At 43.5% G+C, this 12,321-nt stretch overlaps 1 protein-coding gene across 3 annotated transcripts in view; it reads right to left on the bottom strand.

Moving 5' to 3' along the window:
* Positions 1–12,321, bottom strand: part of ush2a (Usher syndrome 2A (autosomal recessive, mild)) — a 380,755-nt gene that overhangs the window by 59,755 nt on the left and 308,679 nt on the right. For all 3 annotated transcript variants that reach the window (XM_070554793.1, XM_070554794.1, XM_070554795.1), the window contains exons 68-70: positions 9,916–10,023; positions 8,841–9,024; positions 5,225–5,382 (exon numbers count right to left, since the gene is read on the bottom strand). In XM_070554793.1, coding sequence (XP_070410894.1) covers positions 5,225–5,382; positions 8,841–9,024; positions 9,916–10,023 — 450 coding nt within the window. The remainder of the gene's footprint in view (positions 1–5,224; positions 5,383–8,840; positions 9,025–9,915; positions 10,024–12,321) is intronic.

The raw sequence follows: 12,321 nt of genomic DNA, 5'->3' as shown, positions 1-12,321 counted from the left end.
GATCCTTTAGGTGCAGCAGATGGACGTGGAAGATGGGTTTTCTTCCTCAAACGCTCAATTTTTCTGCATTGGCGATTCAGGCTGCGAAGGCTGTCATTAAACCAGGGAGCAGGGTTCACTGCAGGAACTGATCTGGTTCTGACAGGACAGATGCTGTCCAGGATGGCGAGGCAGTACTCGTTGAACTGAGAAGTTAAGGAATCTGGGTCGTTATCAGAAGAACAGGGTGGATCAAAAGCAGCAGAAAAATTGCTAGCTGTGCTCTCATTAAGAAAACAAGAACTAACCATACGGCAAGCAGGAGGTGGGGATGCAGAAACTGACAAGTTAAAGAAAATGCAATGGTGATCTGAAATATAAACTTCATCAGGACAAACCCTGTCAGCATTTAGACTCAGGGTAAAAACAAGGTCTAGAGTGTGTAAAGCCGAAGGTGTCCATAAAGCTGGAGAAATTCATGGCAAAGAGATCGGAGGGATCATCAACGTGGATGTTAAAGTCACCAACAATCACCTGTCTGGACAGCTTCACAGTGGAGGATAGAAAGTCACTAAACTTGCTACGAGTCTTTTACAGCGCTTTGGAGGAATTTTGGCCCGCTCATCTTTGCAGCATTGCTGTAATTCAGCTTTATTTGAGGGTTTTCTAGCATGAACTGCCTTTTTAAGGTCATGCCATAGCATCTCAATAGGATGCTATGGCAGGACTTTGACTAGGCCACTCCAAAGTCTTCATTTTGTTGTTCTTCCACCATTCAGAGGTGGATTTGCTGGTGTGTTTTGGTAGCCACGCTCCATTGACAGCTCTTGGTTGTGGGGCGGGTTCTACCATTGTCTTTCAAATGATCTCTGCATGCTACTGGAAAATGAATGTGACATACTCTTGTTTCACTCTGTTGCATCATCCCACCCACCAGACATATAGAGTGCCCTGATTGGCCCACAAAGCAGATAAAGCTCTGTGATTTGTTCACTAAGCAGATAGAGCACTATGATTGGCCCACCATTATGGATTAATCACAGCTCTTTACGTGTTTGAAACCCCTCTAGAGAGCTGTGATTGGCTAGCCAGAGTCCTGGTAGGAGCTGCAGAGGTTCCAATGGAGCATGCCTAGACCAAACTTTGCAAAGCAAGAATTTGGTCTAGTTGACTAGGCTAGTGTTTTGGGTCATTGTCCTGCTGCAGCACCCAAGATCGCTTCAGCTTTAGTTGACGAACAGTTGGCCGGACATTCTCCTTCAGGATGTTTTGGTAGACAGTAGAATTCATGGTTCCATTTATCAAAGCAAGCCTTCCAGTTCCTGAAGCAGCAGAACAACCTCAGACTATCACACTACCGCCACCATATTTTACTGTTGGTATGATGTTCTTGGTCTGAAATGCTGTGTTACTTCTACGCCAGATGTAACGGGACATTTGCCTTCCAAAAAGTTCAACTTTTGTCCCACAAGGTATTTTCCCAAATGGTAAATGGCCTGTATTTGATATAGCGCCTTCTAAGCCCCCTTCAGACAGGCCATGAAAAACGGAAATGTTCAGGAATCTGTCCGTAAGACCTTTGTGTCTGAATACAAACATCCGGATAACCTTTTCCATAATTAAACCGGACGACACCCCTAGTAACAGGTCCGGACTTGTCACGGACAAGGTGGCTGCTTCAGACTAGTGAGGTCGAGTTCCGGACAGGGAGGAGAGGAAGGAGGAGGAGACCGGGGGACGCTGTGCGCACCTAGATAGCTCGTTCCTGTAGCATGCGGCGAACCATGGCAGCTCACCTCCTACGGTACCGTCTCCTAGACGCGCGACGGAGCGCTTCACACTGCTTCCAAGACTCCTTTTAACCATTGAGCTTCATCATCCAGGTCTCTTATGCGTCTTCGTGTGCGTAGAATTATGCTTAACATAAGTCCGATCAGTGAGAATAATTCTATCTCTTCTTCTGCCACGTTTGACTGAATGGCTTTGTTTGGGTAAATGACGCATGTACGCCCGCCACACTATATTTACGCCCCCCCAGACATCTGGAACTTTTCCCTGCTGTGTGAAGGCAGCCGAAAGGACAAGTTCAGGTACAAAAGTGGTGTGTCTGAAAACACAGTTCTGGTAAAAAAAAAAAAAAACGGACTGAATTGCCCACACATATTCCAGAATGTCAATCTGAAAAGGGCTCTAGAGCCCTGGAACCCCTCAAGGCGCTTTACAACACAATCAGTCATTCACCCATTCACACACTGGTGGTGATGAAGTACAATGTAGCCACAGCTGCCCCGGGGCGCACAGACAGAGGCGAGGCTGCCGAGCACTGGCGCCACCAGTCCCTCCGACCACCACCAGCAGGCAACGTGGGTTAAGTGTCTTGCCCAAGGACACAACGACAGCAACAGTCTGAGCAGGGCTCGAACCTGCAACCTTCCGATTACGGAAAGTCTTGACAATCATTGAGATGTTTCTTAGCAAAATTGAGACGAGTCCTAATGTTCTTTTTGCTAAGTTAACAGTGGTTTGCGTCTTGGAAATCTGCCATGGCGGCCATTTTTGCCCAGTCTCTTTCTTATGGTGGAGTCGTGAACGCTGGCCTTAATTGAGGCAAGTGAGGCCTGCAGTTCTTTAGAAGTTGTCCTTAGGGTCTTTTGTGACCTCTCGGATGAGTTGTCTCTGCGCTCTTGGGGTAATTTTGGTCGGCCGCCCACTCCTGGGAAGGTTCACCACTGTTCCATGTTGTTGCCATTTGTGGATAATGGCTCTCACTGTGGTTCGCTGGAGTCCCAAAGCTTTAGAAATGGCTTTATTACCTTTACCAGACTGATAGATCTCAATTACTTTTGTTCTCATTTGTTCTTAAATTTCTTTGGATCTTGGCATGATGTCTAGCTTTTGAGGTGCTTTTGGTCTACTTCTCTGTGTCAGGCAGCTCATATTTAAGTGATTTCTTGATTGAAACAGGTGTGGCAGTAATCAGGCTTGGGGGTGGCTACAGAAATTGAACTCAGGTATGAAACACCACATTTGGTTTTTTTTGGGGGGTGGGGGGGGTGGGGGGTGGGGGGGCAATCTGGTCAGGATGCCTCCTGGATGCCTCCCCGGGGAGGTGTTTCGGGCATGTCCTGCCGGCAGGAGGCCCCCGGGTCGACCCAGAACACGTTGGAGAGGTTACATCTCAAATCTGGTCCGGTGAACGCCTTGGAGTCCTGCCGGAGGAGCTGGTGGAGAAGGCCGGGGAGAGGACGGTCTGGAGCTCCCTAGCTGGGATGCTGCCCCTGCGACCCGGACCCGGATAAGCGGAGGAAGACGACGACGATGAGGTCAGAGGCTTCCAGGACACTCCCAGTGTTATCACCAGATCTTGTTTATTTATGTGGAATTATCCTGAAAACAAATGACTCAGTATTTGATGTAAACAACACTTTGTGGATGTGGTAGGATGGCAGCAACTGTGTAATCTTGTAAGTTTCTTCCATCATCTTTATATTTTAGTTTTTAAATATTTTGTCTGTCAGCCTTAATGCTAAATCTGCAGGTTTGCTGCTTCACCTCTTGATGTTTCTGTGACAGATGATCCAAAACAGCTTCTCTGTCCTGAGGAGCTGGATGCACACAAATCTTGTTTCATTTATCCGTGCACATCACAGGCCAGGGCTTGATACTTAGCTGTGTTACAGTGCGCTGCTTTTGCTGAGGGATTATGACCCGTCTCTTCTGCAGTGGGCTCTGTATTACCCTGAAGCCTGGCAGACCCATCCCAAGAGGCCGTTCTAGTACACCTTTGTCTGTGCCTGCTGTTGATTTACTCATTTACCACCCCCACACCCCTGCTGCTTGCTGTGGGTCCTTATGCTGGGAGGGATCAATACAAGCTTCTTTGCCTTTCTGCTGAGGGTCAGAAAATAAGGCACACACCCTCAGAAGGTTGGGTTTTAAACTTTTAAATCACACACACACACACACACACACACACACACACACACACACACACACACACACACACACACACACACACACACACACACACACACACACACACACACACACACACACACACACACACACACACACACGCCCTTAGAGTTTGTTAATATTCTCACCGGAGGTTTTTCCATAATTCAGGCCAACTGTATTGTGATGGGTTATTCAACATTCATGAACTCTAGATATCTTGAGAGGGAACTGATTACCAGACAAATGAAAGACTTCAATTATTCACCCCCCCAACTCACACACACGCACACATACACACACACACACACACGTGACTGCAGCACATAGGTCTATCTTACAGGTTCTATACCTTCCTGTATCATCTGTAAGCTCTATTATTTAAAACCACTAAGATGGTTTGCTGTGTTCTCTTTTGTGAACATGATGCTCACAGCTACAAATACATGAAAAAATAAAACATACATTATTTATCTCTTGGAGGTCCACACGATGGGGAAGGATCTCAGAACCTAAATCCTCAAGTAAATGTCTTTAATATCCATACGTCTGCTTTGGCATTAAGTGTGTGCATAAGACGACACAAACCCATCCAGATATACACAATCAGACCCACACTCAGAGAGTCAGACACACACATAATAATACACACACAAGACGAAAACACTCCAGACTCTGGGCTCAGGGAGTTAACCAAGCGTGAGAACCCAGCCGATATTTCCTCACCTTTAAAATCAACCCATAATGACGATAGAATAGGCCTGCCTATGGAAATATCTCACGCTGATGTGCATGCACACACATACACACACACAGATACGCAAGTAGAAAAACCCATGCATAAACACAGGCACAAAACAAAACACACCCACACACAGAACAAAGTGGAGTGTCTTTGCTAGTTGGCCCTTTAAGCAGTTTCTGAAATGGGAAATCAACCTAATGAGACAGTAATAGTCAATGATAGATGGGTTAGGGCAGACTATCGCTGCCCCATACGCATGAAACTCAGCCCCAGGTGCATGCTCCTGTATGCCTGCATATGCGTTTAGGTCTTGAAAGGCCAGAAGGTGAATGGAAAACTACTCAAAGCTTTAGTTTCAGCCTGACCTTTTCTTTATCTGGTTTGTTCATTTAATAACCAACTAAGATCATCCTAACACAGGAAAGCTCAGAATAAAATCATCTAAAAATATTAAGAAACCTTTGCTTTTTTCATTTTTGGTAACTTAAAACAATCCGACTGATGGGACTGGATATAATCCACAGAGGATTTGTTTTTGCAACTCACCTGGAGGGGACCAAGCCAGAGAGACGGAGTGTGGACCTGAGAGTGTGATGTCATAGGGAAGAGGGATGCCAGTCGGGCAGGACACTGGTGTCTCCACAACATATTTGTCACTCACACCAGAACCACCCTCTGTACTGGCCTCCAGCTCATAAAAGTACCTGAAGAGAACAAGACAAGAAAACAATTAGAGGAGAAGCTGAAAATATGCAGAAATATACAAATAAAAGAGCAGAAATATGTTTAATCAGTTATTACCCAGTTAGAAATGACAATTATATCGGGCTCACCGTGACAAATTCTTTGCATGAAACATAAATTGATGCAGAAATTGTGGGACAATCTCTGTAGTGATTTAGCAATGACCGCAGAAGGAGTGGTGTACTCCACGGATATTAAATTCTGAGTGTGAAGAAAATGGGATGAGACTTAGCTCCTCCAAAATCTAAGGCCACACACACACACACACACACACACACACACACACACACACACACACACACACACAGAGAAAAGGTGAAATCATCAAGTGGAGGAGTTTGCTCGACTCACGGGAGGCGACATTGCCTCTCCTCCATTCATTTTCAATGAGACATGCGCGACAAAGCGATAATCGCGGGTCTCCCTCCTACTAAGCGAAACGCGAAAAACGTGCGTGTGAAATTTTGCGCTTGTGCACGTGTCGTGCACAGGCGACCCAGCGACGCGATCCCAGAAAGTTGAAACATTCTCAACTTTTCATCGCTGTCGCTCGGACGAGGACCAATCAACGGAGGTTTCATTCACTGACCAATGAGCGGACAGGATGCTCCGCACATCTCTGAGCAAACATGAAGGAGAAGTTGATTATTATTATGTTTTATAATAAAATCAGAAGTAAGATTTCACATAACTCTAGCAGCACCTTGTGAAACATCACATCTACCGCTTTATTAACTCTGAACCACTTAAATGTGATTTATATCTGTGAAAGGCGCTATATAAATAAACTTTTACTTTACTTTACTTACTTACTTTAAATAACCTTAATTCTCTCCAACCTGACACAGCCAAGCAAAACAACAAAAGTTTCGATTTCGCCATGGAACATAACGCGTAGACGGCTTTGCCGCTGGCCGCTGCCGCGGGTCACCTCCCGTGTGTCAGGTAATAAAAGCGGCAGCGACAAATTTCGCTGATCGCGGTCGTTTGTTGCCTCCCAAGGTGAGGCGAGGAGCTCTTTCATATAGGAGGAGGAGCAGAGCTGCTGATTCTCCTCATCAAAAGGAGTTACTTGAGGTGGTTTGGCTATCCGACTTGGATACACTCCAGGTCACTGTCCTCTGGAACGTTTCCAGGCACATCCTAGTGGGAAGAAAGTCCAGGGCAGACCCAGAACTTGCTGAAGGGATTATGTATCTAATTTGGCCTGAGAAAATGTTGGGATCCCCTAGAAGAGCTGGGAGGAGGAATATGCATATGGAATAATGCAGGAGGGAGAGGGTCCTTTTGGAATAACCAGGTCTGTGTGTGTCCTGCATCATTTTTCTGCCTTTTTCTATATAAAAGAAGTTAACTGGAACAAACGAGTCATAGTCATTACTGGAGTATAACTGTATTAAAGTTAAATGTGTGTACCAAACAACCCTACCCGGGAATAAAGAACGGTCTGGGGTTCCTCTATGGATCCAGATCTAACACTCTGCATTCCAACATTAAACAAAGTGAGGAAAATGAATGAACCCCTGAAAATGTAACATGCTAACTTCAGCCTGTTGATTCTGAGATGTAGATGTCAAATTTTGTGGTTTTCTAAAACAATTCATGGTATAACGATGAGCTATGCGGCGGGGTCAGTTTCTGAAAAACCAATGTCTGCATGCTCAAACAGTAACCCCACTTTAATTTCTCCTTTTTTCCCTCTGCTGTTCACCTTTCCCTCTCTCTTTCAAACATCTCGCTGCCTCTCTCTCCACCTCTCCTGCCCATGACATCATAAGATAGATTTCCCATTTAAGAGCATGTGGCTGTTTGGTGCTAAGTCTTACATTAACTGTGTAAGTGGGCCACCATTTAACATTAAAAGCCTTTAATTTGCTATAAACCCGGGCACACATGCATTAATAGGCCGTGATGTTGGGTTATTGTTCATGTGCGGAGCCTTTTAAACAGGAGGCCATTAGCGCTTCTGCACTGGGTTAGAACGCACTCACAGAAACGTATTAAAACCACTCGTATGTTACTCTGATAGACACACGAGTGTGGATATGCACATAAAAAACATAAATAAGTGTGCCTCAATAGGACACACGAGCCAAGCAGAGAAAGAGACAAATGATTAGAGGAGAGAACGAAGAGGAGTCCGAGTGTGATGGAGAGGATGAGCTTTATGGTGGCATATGGTTTCAGAGGGAGAGGGAAGTTAAGCACTTCATCACTGGAAGATATTTGCCTAAATGTAAACACCGCCTTGGGATATCAAAGGTAAAATCGCGTGTGTGTATTAGGTAATCGGTGAGTGGAGCATTTGCATCTGTTTGACTGGGAATGTGTGTGTGTGTGTGTGTGTGTGTGTGTGTGTGTCCATCCTGTGGGGGCAGCCAGAGGGAATAGGTTAATTCTCTCATCATCTTAGACACTTCCTGGGCTGCCGAAGCAAAGTGACAGCTAATCAACATTGTCATAAATAATCAATGGCCACTTTGAGCGGTCCCATGCACAAACACGCACACACGCAGAAAGCAACGCCAACGTGTGCCCTCGCACGCACACACACAAGTCTGCTTGGATAATGGGGCCAATGCTCCCTGTGTAATTCTTGGCGCAGGGCTAAATTGGGAAAAGAAGGGAAAGAGGCAGAGAATGAGGCAAAGGAGGGGAGAGGGCAGAGGATGGGAAAGAGAGTAGGAGGTGTAGAAGACGAGCGATAGGAAGTGAAGAGTCCCGGGCAGGAATGCCTTCTGGCAGACTATCTGGAATTAAGGAAAATTAAACGTCACACACACACACACACACACAGTCCGATCTCCTTGCTACCATCCTTTTTCTTTCAGTCAAACAAGGGGGTGGGGGGTGGGGGGGTTGAAGTACTGCAGGATGAATTCTATTTGGCGTACAGAAGAATTGTCTCATGAGAAAGGAGGCTGAGGAGGAGAGGACAGGCGATTTTACTCTTTTCATAATTAAAACAGAAAATCCATTCTGGGGGGAGAAAGCTGGGATTAATAAAGGTTAAATGAAAATAAACAAATAAAATCTACGCTCCACTGCTGTCTGCAAGCAAAAGCCAGATCTGATTGGTGATTTTAATTTGCAGGCGTGGTGATGTTTGCATCTGCCATTGGTATGTCAAATATTTGCTCATTAAACGGCACAAACAGACATGTACAGAGAGCAGAGTCACATGGGATGAGGGGTGATGGGAACGATTCTACAACGGGGTGACCCCAACACACACACACACACACACACACACACACACACACACACACACACACACACACACACACACACACACACACACACACACACACACACACACACACACACACACACACACACACACACACACAAGTTTGTTAACATCGAAGTTTTTAAAGTAACGTCAACCTAAGAAATAATTTTATTGTTGCGGCTTCACCTTTGTTTAGGCAGCAGCCCGATGTCGGTGTAACTCTGGTCTTCGTGGTCTCCAGTGAAAACAGTGAAACCATCTCTAATAAGCCTGTACTGGACGATGTATCCATTAGGCTGGGATGGTTGGTCCCAGTACAGTTCAACTGCTGACGTGTTTATTATCAGGTGTCTTGGGCTCGACCACACACCTGAGTTAGACCAGAATGCAGGAAAAGAAGAAAATGAGTATTTCTACTATGATGAACTGCATCAGCAGACTTCTGTTTTTCGTAAGCAAACTGCTGACAGTGATGCCTAAAAAGAAAAACGAAAACAAAAAAAGTCTAAAAAGGATCTTTATACTGAATAGAATAAAAATCGTCTATTTGACAGAAAGTGAGAGCAAAAGAGAAATAATTCCCAAGATGAAAATTAGGCCACCACATTAAACAAAATAAACATTTTCATAAAAAAGAAGAGGAAGCTGCAAAATTTAAACTAGTTGTCTTTAGCAATAATACAAGCATTAAGTGTGTAATCTAAATTTGGTTATAGATAGAATGTCACACAAAAGTTGATGAATCAGACAGGGCAAGTGACGTGAGGGGAGAATGTAGAAGAAAAAGTATGTACTGTATTTAGGCAAAAAGTGAGGGCTCAAAAAGTGCATAAAGAAAGCAAATATTACACTGAATTGCTTTTTAACCAAACACGAGATAGGTGCACATTCAACTTGTGAGGAAGGAAAAAGCGATGAATGGAAGTAATCGTATAATCAGTCAAAAATATTAAGTTCAACCCTTCTGTAGTAAAAAGTGAGGAAGCCGAGATGGAGAGGAAGATGCTTGGAGGAAAAAAAAGAGGAAAATATTAAAACAGAATAGACAAAAAAGTATGAAGAAAAATATTACAACAGGATTTTGGGGTATTATCTATTAAAATGTATCCATGAGCATAATGAATTACATTTTAAAATCAGATTTCTTGTGCAAATATATTTGTTAATTTATTCTTTAATCTTGATATATACTAAACATTATGAAGATAGGGTCTAAAGAGAATACGTGCGTTTGTGTGTGTGTGAGAGAGAGAGTGTATACCAGCAGGCGAGGCTTGCATGGTGCGTCCTGTGGATGACTCGCTGGCTCCACATCCAACAGACGTACAGGCGACCAGCACAAATCTGTAGTCTGTAAACGGCTGCAAACCTGTAGCACACACACACACACACGCACGCACGCACGCACGCACGCATGCACACACACACACACACACACACACACACACACACACACACACACACACACACACACACACACACACACACACACACACAAGAAAAACTTCAAATAAACAAGAGAATGAACCATATTATTCAAACATCTGCATGATTTCTGTTCCGTTTTATGTATAAAGTGTCTGAACTTTGAAAATAATGAGTTGGACGAGTACATATATATGATTCTGTGACAGAGGATGAAACAGAAACCTTAAAATCTAACAAGAGAAAAAAAGGGCCCAAAAAGTGAAAGATGCAGAAAAAAAGGCCGCCCTGCCTTTCTTGTTCCCTCAGCTTCTTCCGTACCCTCTCTCAACGGATGGATCCATATCTGTCTGTGTTAAATTATGCATGCCATAACTCAATAATGAAACAACGTAAAGATGGGCAGCCGTGGAACTGACATGAGATGGGACTGGCCCAACACTGTAATGTCATCAGCTTTTGATCTATGATAATTATGATACCTCTGTATGCATTTAGGCTACAGTGTCCAGACATGATTTATTTATAGGCACCCGCTATGCAGACTAAAAAAAAACACACTGACTGAACACTCCCTTTAGTGCAACCAAAAGAAATAAGCTTTTATTGCAGGCTTTCAACCCAGAAAGTCATTAAAGATGCAACAAATGGCTAAAACATTTGTTTTAATTGTTTAGAATTTTTAGAAATAGCATTTTCAACTCAGATGAACAGATGATATGCCTCCTTTGATGTGAGGCAAACCTATGAGGATATATGCAAATCTTAAGAGCTGTCACCAGAGTGAGACAGGTATTTTATGGTCATTCACTTAACTGATGGCGTACAGCAGTTTGCAAATCAAATTCAAAGAAAAAAATGAAATAAAATAAATCTCTTGACATGTCAAAAAGATGGCAGAATAATAGTGTGTGAATTTTTTCTGTTTCAGCTTCTGTCTGTTCTACAACAATGGCTACACCAGAAGGATTCACCTCAACATAAATATTAGATCCTAACACGGTTTTAGTTTAGTTTTAAATACAATTAATGCCATAAGAATTTATTTACTGCAAAATAAAAAAAATTGAATATAATGTTTGCAAAATTGTGGATGTCTCAAATTTTCTATACACAACATTTTACTGAAGTAACCAGATGTGACTGCTTTAAGACAATTTAAAATATCTTGGAGGCTGAGAGAAAAACAGGCTTAAATCTCAGCTGCTGTGGGCACGGTAAATTAACCCCACCCTGTAGACACACAGTAGAGAGCACGTGCACTAATACACACACACACACACACACACACACACACACACACACACACACACACACACACACACACACACACACACACACACACACACACACACACACACACACACACACACACACACACACACAAGTGCACAATGGAATCGTTCACCAGATCCTCCTTGTGTCACTTTCTACTGCTTAGCCTGCTTAACGTACCTCACAGTCGGCCGTGTTTAGCCCAACCTTTAAACAATGTGTGTGTTTGCGTGTGTGCACTACCCTGTGTTAGGGTTAAATAAAGGAAATCTGCCAAGCATATTAAAGTACTGAGGTTGAAATGTAAAGCTCTGTTACTCTCTATCTGTGAAACTAAGCATGTATATGAGCGTGTGAGCTATGCCACAGTGGAATGTCATTTGTTGCAACACTGCATACAGCAGCAACCCGTTCTGAGTGTGTGTGTGTGTGTGTGTGTGTGTGTGTGTGTGTGTGTGTGTGTGTGTGTGTGTAAAACGGAACCAGAACGGGGACAACGAATTAGAAAAAAGGCCCAAGCAGGGAAGTTCACCCTGAAACGAGGACGACTAAAAGCAGATTTAGAGTTCATGTAAAAAAATAAAAAGGAAAATATGTTTTATTTTTTACAAAGGACTAAATACTCCGTTTAAGTGTTTCTAATCAATGACAGGTCACACGGATTGATCAGTGAACATTTTCTAATTCTTCCTGTCAAACCTTTCCCTGTTTAGAATGAAAATCACCTGACTTCTTAGCTGTGTTCGCTATTTTAAACATAAATGATGTAAAGAACAAATAATTTTTGTTGAAAAAATGTTTGAACATCTTTAATATTCCTTAAAGGCTTTTCAGAGATTTTTAAACACTCATCCTGAAGAGGGCAGTGTTGGTCTGCTAGAGAAGTGACACCTTAAAGAACGTGTGTGTGTGTGTGTGTGTGTGTGCGCGCGTGTATAAGTGCGCTCATGTATGCGAGAGTGTGAGC

Source organism: Nothobranchius furzeri, chromosome 9 (genome assembly GCF_043380555.1).
Source record: "Nothobranchius furzeri strain GRZ-AD chromosome 9, NfurGRZ-RIMD1, whole genome shotgun sequence".
Taxonomy (NCBI): Eukaryota; Metazoa; Chordata; class Actinopteri; order Cyprinodontiformes; family Nothobranchiidae; genus Nothobranchius; species Nothobranchius furzeri.
This window is presented reverse-complemented; position numbering and strand designations above follow the sequence as displayed.